Consider the following 17,246-nt stretch of genomic DNA (forward strand, 5'->3'; position numbering starts at 1 on the left):
CTGCACGTTTTTACCCCAAATCAGAGAGAACCATGGCACTTTCGGGTTGCAGATCCTACTATCTTCCTAGGCAGAATTAGAGTTGAAAATTCCATCAGAAGATAGACTCCATAGGCACATATCTTCATAGGTATAAGAGGGAATTTTAATAGTTCGAATTTTCTCAAAAATATCATGCAGCAAAGGGGAGATAACATTTAGCAATTTCCATTTGAAATTATCAGTGAAGTCACTGACCTTTCCCTTGCAGTGAAGACTCGACTCTCCCTCCAGGCCAACTAGCTCTAGGATGGATTTTCCGCCCAACCATTTATCTGACTAGAAATTAATGCTTTTCCCATTTCCAATCATCCAGGCTTCTTTGGAGGCCACGAACTCCCACATCTTCCTAAAGCCAGGCCAAATCGAGGAAGGCTTATAGGACTTTTTGAAGGATCCATCACCCCTCAGGAATCTCACCCTTAAAAATTTGCATGCTAAGGATTTCTCATGCTTGACCCTCCAGACCATATTACAGAGCATGGCTTTGTTTATGTCTCTGAGCCTTTGCAGCCCCAACCCACCTTCATCCTTAGGCCTACAACACAAATCCCATCTGACTGATATTTTTTTGCAGTATCAATCTCACCTGTCCAGATGAAGTTCCTCATCCACCTCTCCATTGTTGCAATAAGAGATGAAGACCACCAATATACGGCTGAACTATGGTTCATCATTCCCAAGATCACAGAGCGGACCAATTCCACTCGTCCAGCCATGGACAAAATCTTTCCTTTCCATCCTGTTAGCTGCCCTTTAACTTTATCCAGAATGGGGATTAGCGACTCCTTTTTCACCCTTCCCTTAAAGATCTCGACCCCCAAATAGCAGGTGGGGAAGTTACAAATGGAGATACCAAGCTCTTCCGCAATGGCTTGCTTTCTAGGGGCAGGAACAGATCCCAAGAAAAGCTTGCTTTTGTCTAAATTTATTTTCTGGCCAGAGAAGCTCTGGTATTTAGAGAGAAAAATATGGAGATTTTTAACATACCTGATGGATGCATTTGAGAAGATAAATACGTCATCGGAAAATAGAATATGGGTAGGGATAATAACACCACGGGGATCCGATAGAGCCTTAATGCTGTTGTTGGTAGGAGCTCAGATAAGCCTCTACAAAGAACCTCTTCAACAATTATAAACAACATCGGCGAGATCGGATCTCCTTGTCTCAGACCCTTCTCCACACCAAAGTATCCAACAGGGCCACCATTTAGCAGAACTGATATTCTGGCAGATGCAAGGATCTGATAGATCCAAAAGATCCATTTTTCAGAGAAGCCAAATCTCCTCAGAACATGGAAAATAAAATTCCAAGAGATGGTGTCGAACGCCTTCTGGATATCAATTTTTAAGCCCATACCCCCTCCTCTTGTGGATGCAAACATCATATTGGCCAGTTCCGAGGCCAAAGATATGTTGGAATGAATGATCTTCCCTTTCTGGAAGGCCCCCTGCTCCTCAGAAATAATTTTTGGAAGAACACATGACAATCGCATAGCCAGAACCTTTGATATTATTTTGCAAAAAAAATTTCCCATGCACAACGGCCTGAATTTGTCCAGGGATAGTGCTCCTTCAATTTTAGGAATCAAGACCAGGAAATTATTATTAATTCCGTAAGGCATGAAACCGGTTTTGAAAAACCATCTGATAGCCTTGTACACATCTGAAGATATGATGTCCCAACATGATTTATAAAATGCTCCAGGAAATTCATCTGGACCAGGAGCACTATCTGGATCAAGATCCTACTCTGCACCCTTGATCTCAGTGTCAGAGGGAATACCATCTAATCGACCTCTATCCCATTCTTCCAAAACATTTTGAATGCATTGCAATAAATCCATGTGATTGGTCAGGGGAACGCCTTTGTGAAAATGCTCATAATATCCCATGACGTATTCCTCGATCTGCGCTTTATCAGAGATTAGGGTCCCATCATTCATCTTTAGAGATTTAATGGAGTTCTTCATTCGTCGCATCTTCACTGAGATGTGAAAAAGTTTTGAGCATCTATCTCCTTGATCCCTCCATCTAGAACAAGATTTTTCAGCCCACAATTTCTCATAATTTTGCATGGCCTTCAGGTATCTGGTCTTTGCATCAACTTCTTTGGCATAAATTGAGTCGCTTATCCCATCTCTGTCAATTTCGGTCTGGATCTCCTCCACGCATTTTTTTGCCTCCATCATCTCCAAATTAAAATTTAGAAAGTTTCCTTTTGCCCAGGAGCGCAGGAAGGCCTTCAATCTTTTTAATTTTTGAGCCATAACTAGCATTGGCGATCCAAAAATGTCGTTCTCCCAGGAGGTCTTCACTGCATTTAGAAAGCCCTCGTGTTTTGTCCAGAACCTCTGGAATAAAAAAGGACAGTTTTTTGGTCTTTCAGAACCTTCAGACACCACCAGAATGGGGGCATGGTTTGACGCCACTCTCTGCAAGACGAATTGGTGACATTCTTGAAAAAAAGAAATCCAAGCATCATTGCAAAAGCTTCGATCGAGCACTGCTGACATATGGCCCCTTCTCCTGTTATTAGTCCAGGTGAATTTCCTTCCCTGCGAAGGTACTTGGATTAGTGAGCATTTATCCACCATTGCGCCAAAATCGCCCGCTGACCCTAAGTTGAAAATTCCCAGCCCCCTTTTTTCAGTGGAGAGAAGGGTGGCATTGAAGTCGCCAAAAATCATCCAAGGAATATTCGACCCAGGATGGGTTGCCACCAAGTCAGTCCACAATTCTCTTCTAGTAGCTCTTAGGCATTTTGCATGCACTACTGATAACATGAAAATTTCCTGAGCCCATTGCACAGAGATAGAGATTTTCTGTTCAGAAGATGATAGCATAACAGGCTTTGCTACACCTCTTCGCCAAATCAGCCATAGATTTGAGACGCCGCCTACTCGCTTGTTATGGATGAAATCAGGGTCGAAACCCAACTTGTTGAAGAACAACATAGGAAAGGCATCAGAGGGAATCATAAGTTCGGCGATGCAAAGGAAATCAAGCCTTTTTTCCTTTAAAATATTCCTCAAAGCTAACCTGGCGGCAGCCTTCTTTATCCCTCTAATATTCCAATAGAGGGCTTTCATTTACTATTTTTTGATGAAGCAATACGGCTAGACTTTCGTAAAGTCTACTCTGTATTGGCCAGGTGTTTCCTCTTTCCCCGTCTTCCAGGAACCAGATCCAATGCCTCCCTCTCGCAGAGAGTTTTGTCTATCTGCTCTACCTCCTTATGATTAACCACCACCGTACCACCATTAATCTCGAGGGGATTGAATGACGAGATGACATTATTGTACCATTGCATTGGTTGGCACCTACCAGTCCCATGATGCTCGCCACGACTACTCGGAGCCATCGCTCGATCACCACTGCCATGTCCAGTGTAAATTGGGTTTGAAGAGTCCTTCTCGTGCATGGCCCTATTCATGTCATTTTTAGCCTCTAGAGGAGAAGAGGCGTTATTTCCTGTGGGTTGAGAATAGGGACGGTGATCCATAAGGGCCCCATTTCCACCATCAAACCCATTATCCGATCCAACCATAGAGTCTGCCCCATCATCCAAGTCATTCTCCCCTTCATTGACTTGTTCAAAAACGCACCCCTTTGGAATATTTCCTTCCTTATTCCATTCTTCTTCTGATGGAAGGCAGATTTGTATGTCTCCATTCAAATTATTCATAACTGATTTGCCTTCAATGTTCCTTAAAGTGTGCGATTCAAAAAAAGAAGGAGATCGTTCCTTCAAAAGGAAAGAAATCCTTTCCAAATTAGATGCACCAGTCATCAGAATCTGCTCATCCCGATGGCCATTGCACTCTTTCCGATGACCATTGCTCTGGACACCATCCTCTTCATCTGCATAGGTCGCCCCTGGGACAGTCTCTTTGTGCTGCGACTCCTTCCTGGTCTCTGCTTCCCTCCTCGCCCTACATGCATGGACAGAGTGTCCCATTTTTTTGCAGAAACCACATCTGATCAAGGCATCTTCATAAATAATATTTTGTTTGAACCAGAATGTCTCATTAGTTCCTTGTTGCCTTTGTTCTACTTGGATTTCTTCGAGTCTGGTTGCTCCAATCTCGACCTCTACCTGGACCCTCGCAAAGGTGCCCATTGCCACAGATTGAATACGTCTACCCAGTGCCACGGGTCTCCCTGACGCCTTAGCCATGGTTAACAGAATCTTCTCGTGCCAGTATTCAAGTGGCAGGTCAGGGAATCTGATCAAAACCAACTTGGTTTTGACGTTCTTGGCATGAACATCAAAATCTGCCTTCCAAGGCTGGAATCTGATGACCTGCCCACAGATTCTTGTAAGACTTCGTCTCCACATAGTTGCCATGTCTCCGTCTCTTTCGAATTGAAAAAGAATATACCCCTTCCCCATAGGAGCCATCTTCACTCCGCCTTTTAGATTCCAATTCTCCTTTGCCTCCTTTCGAATGTCATCCATTGAAAGGTATCTAAAGTTCGTCCTCCCTATCAATGCAAACCTGAACCGTAGTAGTATTTCCTCATAGGCATCTTGAGGGATGATGATTTTGGTGTAGGCTCCAGCGTGAATGGGATCGGGCAAAGATTCCACTTCCGGCAAAGCACATCCCACCACGGTAGAGTAGGATCGTCGCACCTCCTCCCTATTTTCTTCTGCATCCCTAACCCGATCATCCTCGCCTCCTTCTACAGATCTAGTATCATTTGTAGCAGAAGCTGATCTAGAATCCTTCCTTGAAAAATCTGGTTTCAGAAAATCAGTAATCAAAGCCTGTCTACCACGATCCGGAGGCCAGCCATCCTTTGGCTCATGTCCAATATCTGCATCCTTACTCGGCTTAGCCATCCTCTCAAAAACACTATCCTAGCACTTTTCGTCTTTAGAAGCTGGTTGACATCAATAATATTAAGCCTTTAAATGTTCTCAGGCATCTAATCGATCCATTCATAAAAATGAAAAACATCGTCAATGAAGAAGAGAAAGTAAGGGACCTTTACCCCCCCAGGACAACAAAAAAATCTTGATAAAAGTAATATTTTTTTTGGAAGGATTGCTGCTGTGAGAAGAGAGCAAGTGTCTCAAGTGCTGGGCATCTCTAGTTGCAACTTCCTCCACTCGTTACCTTGGGGTTGAGATTTTCAAGGGTCGAGTTAGGAAGGAACATCTTCTTCTCTTGGATAAAATAAAGTTGGATAGTGGGGTGGAAAGGTAAATTATTATCTATGACTAGTAGGGCAGAGTTGGTGAGGTCTGTTGTTGCTAATATGCCGTTGCATAATTTTTCTATTTATTAGTGGCCCTAATCTATGGTGAAGCTAATGCAAAAATGGATGTGTAATTTGCTCTGAATGGGGGATGCGGAATCTTGTAAAAAGATTTCTGTCAAATGGGAAGATGTTTCTGCCATAGGCTTATTCCCTGGTTTGTGCTTCAGGAATGGTCAAATCTATTAAGCTATGTAGACTCTATTGAGTGGAAGACTTCCCACTGCTTCAGAGAAGCTAATCCCATCACGGATTACCTAGCTAAAGATGTAGCTAAGTCGGTTTTCTTGGGGGTGAGAACGGATCTCCCAACCTCCATCACCAACGAGCTCCTTCTAGATGAAGCCGGTCGATCCCGATTTAGATTCCACAGATAGTGGTTGTGAGCCTCTGCTGATGGCAATGCCAAAGGTCGAGGCTCCATCCGGCTTTTTTTTGTTTTATCTTGTACTCATTCATTTTCCTCATTTTTTAATAAAATCTGATCTTCTAGCGAAAAAAATGGGAAGATGTTTGTAAACCCAAGGATGAGGGTGGGTTGGAGCTGAGAAGAATAAAGGATGTTAATAAAGCTTTTCTCTGTAAGCTTGCTTGGCAGGTTAAACATGAGGAGTCGGAAAAGGGGAGATTTTTTAGAGCGAGGTTTCTAACAAAATCTGGTTTGATAAGAAGATTGTACAAATGTTCTTCGGTGTGGCCTGGTATTAAAAGAATGTGGAATTTTATGCTCAGTGGTTGGGGACCATTCTTTTGAGGGGTTGGTGAATGTGGATGTTTCTCTGATTCAGAGGGAGAAACATGTGAAGGATTTTATTCTGGGAAACTCTTGGTGTCTTGCTCAAGTTCAGTCAGATATGCTGAAAGTGATTTTTGAAAAGGTGAAGAATGTAAAAATTCCATCTTATCAATGTGATGATAAGTCCTGCTGGAGTCAAAATTTTTTGGGGAATTTCACAATCAAGTCTACTCGAGAGAAGCTCAGAAATCAAAGTCCTAAAGTCCCCTGGTTCACCTTGCTTTGGAAGTCAGGTCTACTGCCACGACAGTCCGTGTTTGGGTGGAAGCTCTTTCATAGAAGACTTGCAACAGATGACAAGGTCAGCTCAAAAGGTATTAGTTTTGTCGCTCGATGTGATTTGTGTAATAATATTATGGAATCTCTTCGACACTTGCTCTGGGAATGTATCTATGCAAAGGGGGTCTGGGTTGCGTTTTGCTCAATTTTCCAAGTTGTATGGGTAGCAAAACTCGTTAAGTGATCTATTAGCTTGGTGGAAATTGCATTATAGGAATGTCTCTACTCAACAGGCTTGGATGGTTGGGCTCATTTTAGTTCCTTACTTCTTATAGATGCAAAGGAATTCAAGGAGATATACAGGAAAAAAAGTTGAGGGTGGATTTGTTTCTTCAACAAATTTACTACTCTGTTCGAGAGCTTCTCCTAAATTTTCAGTACTGGCAGTCAACCATTTCATTTCTATCTGCTTCTAGAATCTTGGGTGTTGGGATATACCCCCCTTGGGCTCCAAGAATTCTGATGGTAAATTGGTGTGCCCCTCTCTCTCGTTGGATCACATTGAACGTTGATGGTTGTTTGCTCGTAAACCCAGGATGAAAGGGGGCTGGTGAGTGCTTCGTGACACTTGTTCAAGGGTTGCCTACTCCTTTGGTCATTATCTTGGTGTTAAATGGAACTATGAGGCAGAATTTCAAGGTTTTATTCTTGATGTTATGGCTGCAAAACAGTTGAAAATGCAACACTTGTGGACTGAATTGGACTCGACGGCTGTGGTCAAGGCGATAGGGATGGACCAATCCCATGGTGTGTTGATCAAGATTGGTACTATTTTGTGGCCATTTTTAGATGGTATCCAATGGAAGTGTCTAATTGTTTCAGAGAAGCGAATCCAATTGCGGATTATCTTGCTGAGCAGGCTGCTAGATCTGGATCTTCTGTTACATCTTCTTCTCTCCCTAGTTCGATTCAAGCTGAACTCAAGGTGGATGCATTTAGAAGAGCTAGATTTTGTTTCCTATAATTTGTTTTCTTTGGTGAAGTAGTGGATCGCCTCCTCTACTAATGGCCATGGCGAAGGTGGGGGAGTGATTCCGGGTTTTCCCCTTCTCTATGTATTCAGTATCTGACTTTATTGGAAAGTCAGCTTGTACATCCTTTTTTTCCTCCTTTTTTTTATTTTAAATATTATAAATTAATTGATAATTCTTAATAAGTAAAAATTGAAAATTAAAGGAAAATATTCATTGCAAAGCCTTACTTTAATGATCCAAAATATTGAATCATGTGGAGGACTTCTTTAGTCAAACAGGACACTAGATAGTGGTTCCTTATATGGATTAGTGATGTGTCAAGTGTCAGACCAATCTCTTTGTAGGGCACAACATGTTTGGACTTCTATTTTAAATGAGCTCAATTGGAGTGCCTGAAGTTACAAAAAAAGAATTATCAACTAATTATTCAAATTTAATAGATGGATAACTGGTGAAAATTAGACAATCCACAATAAAAAACTAGAACCCCAATGGAAATGCTATGTGGAAGATATTTGATTTTCATCTTACCTTTACGTCTCTTATCTTTTCTGGGTGAAACATGTGGGCTACACTTCATGCTAAACTTGAAAAAGTGTTACAATTAGCTAAGTGAAGTACTAAAATTGCACATTCATGTGCTTTTGGTGATGGTGAAATAAGACCATATAGTCCGGCCCATCCTTAGAGAATTTAGATTTGGCAAAAAGTGGGCATGGACACATTGATGTAGAATTGATGTTGTTGAACCGGGTTGACCCTTCGGGCAATCTCAACTGAGATGAACAGGGTCCAATTGGATCTTTGGAGTCATTAGGATCTTTAGGATTTTATTTTGTTTGAGAATTATTTGTAATCCTTTAATTTGGGTATTTAATAGTCAATTAGGGAGTTACAAATTTGAGTTTTTTTTTTTTTCTAATTTCATTAGTTAAAATTTGGGAATCAAATTAGGAGTTGCTAATTTAGTTTAGATTTTAATTAGGAAAGTTTGAACTTTCAATTTATTATATAGAGGCATGTAACCGATGGGTAGTGGTGGTGTTTTTATGATGAATTAATTAATTGGTTGAAACCTTGTGGTTTGCTTGGTCGTGAGACCTTCTTCCCCCTCCCCCTTTGTGTGATTCTTCTCTTCTTCCCCACTACTCTGAGTTCATTCGGGGTTTTCTTCCCTTTCTTCCCTAAGGCCCTCCATCACACATGAGTTTAGTAATTGTATTTAAATAAATGATTGAAAATTTGGTAAAAAATGGATACCAAAAAACTCCTGATTCAGTTACATTTATGTTCATTTAACTTCTTTTCTAAGAATTTCATGATGGGAATTTTGGGATAACATCCAATAAAAATAAGCTTTCAAAAAAGAATAGTTGAAGTATATAAATAAAATTAAATATTTTCTTCAATGATGATGGTGTCAAATAAGCAACTAAAGTTAAGAAATCCTTCATAACAAAAGCTTATTTCATTCTCAATAACAATATATTCATTACTCATTTTTTACATTGTACCTAATGTATTTTTTATGGACCATGTATCATAGCAACATTACATATCTACAGCACGAGAACTATCACGGCTAGGTGGAGTATGTCAGGCACCAATTGTACAACATTTTGTTGAATCTATTTTAGGTTCAACAACAATCAGGTGCTTTAATCAAGAAGAGAGGTTTATGGACACAAACCTCAATCTAGTGGATGTGTATTCTCGACCGAAATTTCATTTCTCTGGTGCGATGGAGTGGTTTTGCTTCCGTATGGATATGTTGGCATCCATCACATATGCTTTCTTTTTGGCTTTCTTAATCTCAGTGCCAAAGGGAGTACTTGGTCCTGGTAAAAATTTAAATTTGAGATCTTATAAAATTATTCTAATCATTTTTGGGGGCCTATGTTTGATTGCTCATGTGAAAGCATGATTTTTTAATTTATTTTCTATTGTTTTCTCTATTAAAGGTGTTGCAGGTTTAGCAGTCACCTACGGGCTTTCTTTCACTATGCGTGAGGTTGTATGGGATTTTTCAAATCTTGAGAATAAAATCATATCTATTGAGAGAATTTTACAGTACACCTGCATCCCTAGTGAACCACCACTGCTGGTAGAAGAAAATAGTTTAGATCATGAATGGCCATCACAAGGAAATGTTGATATTGTTGATCTACAGGTAATGCCCGATATAGAGTCTTCAAGTCTTCTTAATCACCTTAACTTACTCAAATCTTAATTTTCTTTCTTATTTTCTCATTTTATGGAATAGATCCTTTGAAGCTTAATGTTGTTGGATAGTCCTTGTTGCTCTTATAGAATTCTACTAAGCTTTATGATTTGATTATTTGATTTATCTTCTTGCTCTTATGGAATTTTGCTAAGCTTCATGATTTGATTTTCTAATGTGTGCGTAGGTTCAGTATGCACCACAACTTCCTTTTATCTTGCGAGGTCTCACATGCACTTTCTCTAGAGGGATGAAGATTGGCATCGTTGGGCGAACAGGAAGCGGCAAATCAACTCTTGTACAGACTCTCTTTCGTATGCTTGAACCCGTATCTGGTCAAATCTGGATAGATGGTATCAACATCTCTAAGATTGGCCTCCATGACTTGCGATCTAGACTGAGCATCATCCCACAAGACCCCACAATGTTTGAGGGGACTATAAGAAGCAATCTTGACCCGCTTGAGCAATACACTGATGAACAAATATGGGAGGTGAGTGTTTTTTCATTTGATGAATAATTTCTAATAAAGGTAATTTACAACGCCACCCCCTGGAGAATGTCAATATTAGAGGGACACCCCCTCTCTTTTACTAAATTGGACTCAAACCCCTTGCCGTCAGTCTCTGTTAAGTGATGCTATGAAATGACACTTTAGCCCTTACGAGCAAAAGACTGATGTATAACCCATTTTTTATCCCAAAAATACCCCTCTTTCTAATCGTACTCTTCCATTTCATTCTCCCCTTCTCTCCTCTCCATACCTGCGGGTTCAGCTCCATCCATCCCTCGAGTACCGCTACTTCCGTCGCCGGCGAGTAATGTTACTATGAGCAAATTAATTATTTTTTCACACACAAGGTACATCTGCAATTTGAAACAAGGAACGGTAGACCTCCATCAGGACCTTAAATCAAGAGGGTTGACTCTGCAAATGACACCTAGCCACAAAAAGCAGAGAAAAAACTCCTAGAAGAAACTATGAGAGCATGGACTTTCAGGATCACAGAGCTACTGACTAGAAAAGTTCGGATGCGCTCAACAGTTCATCCTTTATAGAATCAGGAACTTAGGCTCGACCCTTAAGGGTTATTACATGTACAAGGTCATCCATAGTAACATTATTCCTTCCTTTCTTCTTAGTAGATGCTCTGCAAAGAGCTTTCATTTCATCTCTGCATCCACATTCGATAAGCCTTTCCCTCAGAAGCTCCTTCAACCGTTCTTTTTCCCCGCTCAATTAATTTGATGTTGATGATCTCTTGAAGGGATTGTTCTTTTTCTTGGTCTTCCTATGCATCTGGTGTTGGTGGACGATTGATAGAAGCCCTCGTTATAATATGTTGTTTCAAGCAAATGAGATCTCAGATTCTCAGTCGCAAACGGTTCCTCTATTTGCTGAAAAGTCGAACCAGAACCCAAGTTCACAATGAATTTTTTGAGGAAACCTGGATATCCCTTTTCGTTGCCGGCGACTCATTTGTGGAACCAAATAAACACATGTCATCACCTAGCTGTGCTTCTTCAAGTACAGGCCTCCTCCTAGTCTCTCTCTCTCCTCTTCCGTTTTCCATCCCAGTCGCACACAAGAGAAAGAGAAAGAAGAAGAAATAGACTAAAAACTAGAGAGAGCGGTAGTTCTCTTTGACGCCAATCTTGTACTCGATAAAGCAAATCGTCCTCTGTAACCAGGCAGCAGTTCTTTGACGCCAATGAATACAGCCCTAGGAAGAAAAAATTGTGGTTTGTCTTCAATCGCCGGTGAGTACTACTACTTCCATCGCCAGTGAGTTCGCAGTTGCCACTGGTCTGTACTGGGAGTGAGTTAGGGTTTACTCAATCTGGGGACTACATCTAACTGGGGTAACTTTGGTACTTCATAATTTTTAAGGGTAAAATGGTATTTAAGAAAAATAAAAGAGCTGCTGATGTCAGCATTTGAGGTATATTCTAGAACAGAGACTGACGGAAGGGGTCTGAATGCAATTTGGTATTAAACAGGAGGTGTTCTTATAATATTGGCATTCTCTAAGGGGTGGCGCTGTAAATTATCCTTCTAATAATGACAAAGATAGTTTGGACATATCTTTTGCATACTAATGATTCACATATAAAACAAACACATCCCAATTGATTGACCGAGAAATTTATCTCTATGAACTCATTTCTTGTGGTTTTATTTTTATTTTTATACTAAAATTCAAGACTATTGAGATGTTGGAGTCATTTCTTTGGATGTAATTATCATCTTTGGGCGATTGTCTTAGTTACAACCTAGGAAGTGCACTATTTTTACTACATTGTTTTTCATTTCCACGTGGTACACCTTGCTTATTTATATTATCTTTTGCTTAGATAATATTTAACAATCACCTTTATGTCATCTTGAATCATTAGGCAAGGTGGTATATATTGACATAAAATTTTTGTTGTTTTAGGTCTTAGATAGATGTCAGCTCAGCGATGAAGTTAGAAAAAAGGAAGGGAAGCTTGATTCTGTAGGTCTGTTTCTTCTTATTTTCATTCTATATCAATTTTAGCAATATCAATTTATCCATGCACGAGTGCATTATTGTATACACTTTTATATCAATAGATTTCTCTCTACCAAAAAAAAAAGTGCATTATTATATATTATATCAAACTTCTAGAGTACAACCCAACCTTCTTGCCCCCAACCCCTTTTCCAACAAGAAGTAGAGCAAGAAAATGAAATAAGATCATGAATGGCTAACACATTTTTGTACGGTGACTGCCATAGTGACTGAGAATGGAGAGAATTGGAGCATGGGTCAAAGGCAACTAGTATGTTTAGGGCGGGTATTACTCAAGAGAAGCAAAGTGTTAGTACTTGATGAAGCTACTGCATCACTAGATACTACAACTGATCATCTAATTCAACAGACTCTTAGGCAACAATTCTCAGGGTCTACTGTCATCACAGTTGCACATAGGATAACATCAATTCTTAATGCCGATATGGTCCTCCTCCTCGATAATGGTTAGTAGCTAGTTATTAGTACACCACAATCAAATGACTTCAGTTGAGTTTGCTAATACATATTCTCATACTTTTTGATGCATACCTAATTAGATTGACATGTTTTCTTTTCTTAACCAGGTGTTTTATTGGAATTTGATTCCCCAACTAAATTGTTAGGGATCAAGTCATCATCGTTTGCAAAGCTTGTGGAGGAGTATACTCACAGATTTAGTTGCTAGTGTTTGGGAAGCTAATAAGTGAGTTTGTAATATTCAAAGTAATGAGGCTGCATTAAAGTAGTTGCATTTTATTTTGAGGACGATAAATTTTTAGATCAAGGGTGCTTGTAATTATTAGAGTTCGCATTGGCCTTTAGTTGTCATATCGAGGGTAGAAAAGAAGCTGAGAAGGGGGAAAAAAAGAAATCTATTTCTTCATGCATGTTTGTAAACCTTGGGAGAATATTTACAAATCCGATAGCATCTCTAAACTAACACAAATTTTTACTGCCTGTCACATTGAATGGATCTGAAATTTTGTAGACAAGTATAGCCCAAGGTCCCAGCTTACATATGAATTTTAGCCACAATAAAGTTGGCCAAGGAATTAATAATTTTTGAAAATCCAAAATTGGCAGCTAAAAATACGAGTGAATCTTCCAACACATGAGAGGTAATGCTTGAATCTGAGTATAAAATTTGATGTGGTTAAACTAGAATATTTTTTTAATATCAATACAGTGGAAACTGCCACATCATCTGTCCATGTGCTAGAACTTGGTTCTGGTCTTTAATTGCCCTCTAGAGCTGTCAAAAAACTTTTTCCAAAAAGCTTTAAAAAAGAGAATTCAGCATGTTTCTTCATTAAGCATATCTTAATTATCTGCGACCAAAAGTTCTTAGAACAACAATTGTGTTATCTTTTCTATATGTGAAAATTGTTCTTACCAATTCTTTCTATTATCAAATTTCTGAATTTTCTCTCCTCCCAAAATTTTCCTTCCATGGTCATTCATGCATTTTGATATGAAAATCTCAAAATTGTTTTCTAGTATGGAAATATGAGTTGTTCCTAGAACCAACCATATGGGAGGTTATTTTAACCTAAATAAAATGTATGGCTTAGGTTATTCATAAAAATATTATCTTGTTAATTATATAAAACATGACGACATCAACTTTTTTTCTTGTGTTACTGTTTTAGAAGATTTCTAACATCTGATTTTTTGTAAGTTAGGATGTTAGAAGAAATTAGTGATCTATAACCTTTTAAAAAGGAAAGTTTTGGATCTCGTTCTCTGAACACTCTTTTCTTATTCACCTTTTCTTTTTTCTGTTTGCAAATACCTTTTTGAATGGAAAATACTTGTTGAGAACATTATGTCAACATCATTGTTCTGTGGGTGCAAATGTAAAAGATAATTTAATAATTTGGTTGCTATCTATGTCTTTCTTAGCAATCTTTTTGGACAGTAATTGCTCTTGCTTGGGTGCATAGCAATTACTGCCCATAGAGTTGAGGGGGTTGGATTAATTATGTAAATTTTGTTATGGTAAAGTTGGACATAGAGTTCTTTTTTTTTTTCTTAATTAGAAAAGTTGGACATAGAGTTCTTTTTTTTTTTCTTAATTAGAAAAGTTGGACATAGAGTTGAGGGGGAAGTGTAAGGCCATTATCTGACCTTCCCTACCTTTATAGTTAGGCCCTATCTATAACAAAAAATTAGGTATGTCTTGATTGAAATGCTTATACAAAAACAAGTGCATGTCCATGGGTTTGCACCCAATTGCCATTAGTGAAAAGAAATTTAGAATTTGAGTGAGTTCATCATTTTCTCGATTTGATATTATTTGGAATTCCCAAAAAAATACATAGATACTGAATTGATTGATAAATTTTTTTTTTTTGGGGATGTTTCTGATTCTTGCTTTGTAATCTCAGCTGATGGCAATACTGAAGGTAGATCAATAAGGTAAGTTTTGAGTGTTGATTTGCTCTCTATTAATGGCAATGCCAAAGATGAGGAGTGATCAACTTTTTTATTTCGTTTGCCTGGTTATGCCTAGTGGGTAATCTTGTACATCTTTTTTTAATTTATAATATACTCTTTGCTGATTCATTTATTTTTTTTTTTTTTTTTTTTTTTTTTTTTTTTTTTAACGATTGGTTAGTCCAAATCATAACATCTACATCGTGGAGGCTCATCTATTGAGATTATTTGTGTGGATTGGAAGGTCTTAACTTTGGATTGAACACATGAAAAAAAAAAAAAAAAAAAAAAATTCACTCCATCTCTATTGTATAGCTCACCATGATAGAGTTTCTACTTTTCATTTTCAATGGTTGCCCATTGTTTTTGAAAGTCGAATTATTAACCAGGTTTTGTGACATTATATCTCCACTTGAAAAAAGTAGATTGGTCTAAAACCTTGCAAAGAATTGGAGGATCATGTGGTTATCAAACCCACAAAATTGTCTAACTGTGCTGCTGCCTCAGAGCAATATCTTCTTCCAGTGCCCATTTTTTGCCATGCGGCAAAAAATCAACTAGTAAAGCCAAATTTGTGGGCAGGTAGAAGTCAAGGTCCCCTACTAAATTCAAGTTCAGGGCATTTGAATTTGATCATGTGGTGAAATAAGGCTTTAAATGATTAGAAAATCAATTTTTTATGAAAATATTTCGAACAAATGGACGGCGAAAAATAAACCATTATTGAGAATTTGACAACTGACCTAAATTCTTATTAAAAAAGAAAATAGAGATAATAGTCCTACAAGAATTACAAGTGATCTTGTTTGATATACAGAATTATGAACACTCACGTTTGTGTTTGGAATTACCATTCTTATTATCAACACAATGGCAATATGAATAGTGTCCAATTCTGCCCCTGATAATCAAACACCCAAATGAATCAATGTCAATCAATAAATTATTTAAAATGCTTAAATACTGTTTTATGGACACAAAATTCAACATCAAGTCCTCAACTCCTCATCAATTGCAAATCTTATTAAGGAGTATAGTTGAAGAATTGTTTCCTAGTTTTTTTTGAAAGGTTAAGTAAGTGAGTTTTTCCATAAAGCTTCAAAAACTTCAAAAACAGAAAGCTGGGCCTATTTTTCCATTAGCCATATCATACTATCTATTGCCCAAATTTTCTTGAATACCTTCTGTGTACTTTTTCTTTACCTAAATTGTTCTTATCAATTATTGCTATGACTAAATTTCTGAATTTCTCCTCCTCTCAAAGTTTTCCTTCCATGATCATGCATTTTGATTTGAGTTTCTTGAAATTGGTTCATAAAGTGGAAATTTGAATTGTTCCAAGAGCCAACCGTATGGGATTTTATATGACCTAAAAATGTATGGCTAGCTTAGATCCTTCATGAGAAAAAGTTTTTTCTTTTTTTTTTTTTTTGGTAACAACACAAAAAAATTTTTATATTCTTAATTATATAAAGCATCATGACATCAGCATTTTCATTCATGTGTTTTTTGTATCAGATAATTTCTACCAAAAAAAGTATAAAAGAATTTCTTATATCCAATAAAATTTTTGGTAAGTTAGGAAAGTTAAAGGAATTAAGTGATCTATGATCTTATAAGAAGGAAAGGTTTTGGTCCCTTTCATTGAACTCACTTTTCTTAGTTGACTTTTCTTGCTTTATTTTGAAATTATTTTTTTAAATGAAAAATACTTGTTGAGTTCACAACTTCTTGGATTGCATTTCATAGATAATTGTTTTAGTGAAAATAGTTGTAAAAGAGAATTTAATAACTTGGTTGTTATCTATATCTTCATAGCAAACCTTTTTGGAGAGTAAATACCCTTTCTTGGGTGCATTGGTGGAGATGGGTCAAAAATAAGTGCAAACTCAATGGATTTACACCCAATTTCCATTATTGATTTTTTTTTTTTCAATGGATCTCTTAGTAAAATCCACTAAAAATCAGAAGGCTCTTCTATTGAATTTGTTTGCTTGGATAAGAGCGTCCCACTTCGGATTAGACACATTTAAGATTTTTTTTTTTTGAAGTTACCCTTGCATTTTCAGGGTAGCCCCAAGTCTGACAAAGTTGAATTATCAACAAATATTTGTGATATTATATCTCCATCTGGGGAAATTAGATTAATTATGGATGATCATGTAGAGATGATGATTCCACAAAATTTAAGTCCTAACTGAGCCTAGGAATAAGAGCAATAGTTTCCTCCATCTCCCAAATGTTTGGCATGTGTCAAATTAGATAATACCGAATTTGTGGGTAGCAATAGTTTCCTCCATCTCCCAAATGTTTGGCATGTGTCAAATTAGATAATACCGAATTTGTGGGTAGGTAAGGTTCACAATCACCTACTTGAATTCAAGTTTGGAGCCCATTGGATTTGGCCAAATAAGGTTTTAAATATTTATTATTATTATTATTATTACTATTGATAAAACAATGGATGAAAAAAGAAGAGAAAAAAAAAACCTATGCTACACAACTTAGATTTAATTTGGCTTTGAAATTTGACAAAAGATGAATCCAAATTGTACTCCATCAAGCGACTATTAGAATTATGACTTGAAATTTCGTATGGAAAAATCAAAATTTAAAAATTTGAGGGCTGAAGGAAGTTCACTTTTTCAAATGGAAGAATTGAAAATTATAAACTACGTTTAGCCCCCTCTCCTC

The 17,246-nt window shown here is 37.8% G+C and overlaps 2 protein-coding genes across 3 annotated transcripts; one reads left to right on the top strand and one right to left on the bottom strand.

Annotated features, from left to right (window-relative positions):
• Nucleotides 1–1,789: 1,789 nt before the first annotated feature.
• On the bottom strand, nucleotides 1,790–3,133 carry LOC122067274. Its single transcript, XM_042631108.1, has one exon. It carries the CDS (start codon nucleotides 3,131–3,133, stop codon nucleotides 1,790–1,792), a length of 1,344 nt encoding a protein of 447 aa, XP_042487042.1.
• A 5,180-nt stretch (nucleotides 3,134–8,313) lies between these two features.
• On the top strand, nucleotides 8,314–13,078 carry LOC122067272 (ABC transporter C family member 3-like). Of its 2 annotated transcripts, XM_042631105.1 has the most exons (6): nucleotides 8,324–9,199; nucleotides 9,320–9,528; nucleotides 9,767–10,072; nucleotides 12,018–12,081; nucleotides 12,341–12,580; nucleotides 12,701–13,078. In XM_042631105.1, the coding sequence occupies exons 1-6, from the start codon at nucleotides 9,037–9,039 to the stop codon at nucleotides 12,799–12,801; spliced, it is 1,083 nt and encodes a 360-aa protein (XP_042487039.1). In that variant the 5' UTR covers nucleotides 8,324–9,036; the 3' UTR covers nucleotides 12,802–13,078. The 2 variants fall into 2 exon arrangements, with proteins under 2 accessions (XP_042487041.1, XP_042487039.1); XM_042631107.1 differs by lacking the exon at nucleotides 12,341–12,580 and having other exon boundaries at nucleotides 8,314–9,199.
• The last annotated feature ends 4,168 nt before the right edge of the window (nucleotides 13,079–17,246 follow it).

The sequence above is a fragment of the Macadamia integrifolia genome, unplaced genomic scaffold (assembly GCF_013358625.1).
Source record: "Macadamia integrifolia cultivar HAES 741 unplaced genomic scaffold, SCU_Mint_v3 scaffold2800, whole genome shotgun sequence".
In the NCBI taxonomy this organism is placed as follows: Eukaryota; Viridiplantae; Streptophyta; class Magnoliopsida; order Proteales; family Proteaceae; genus Macadamia; species Macadamia integrifolia.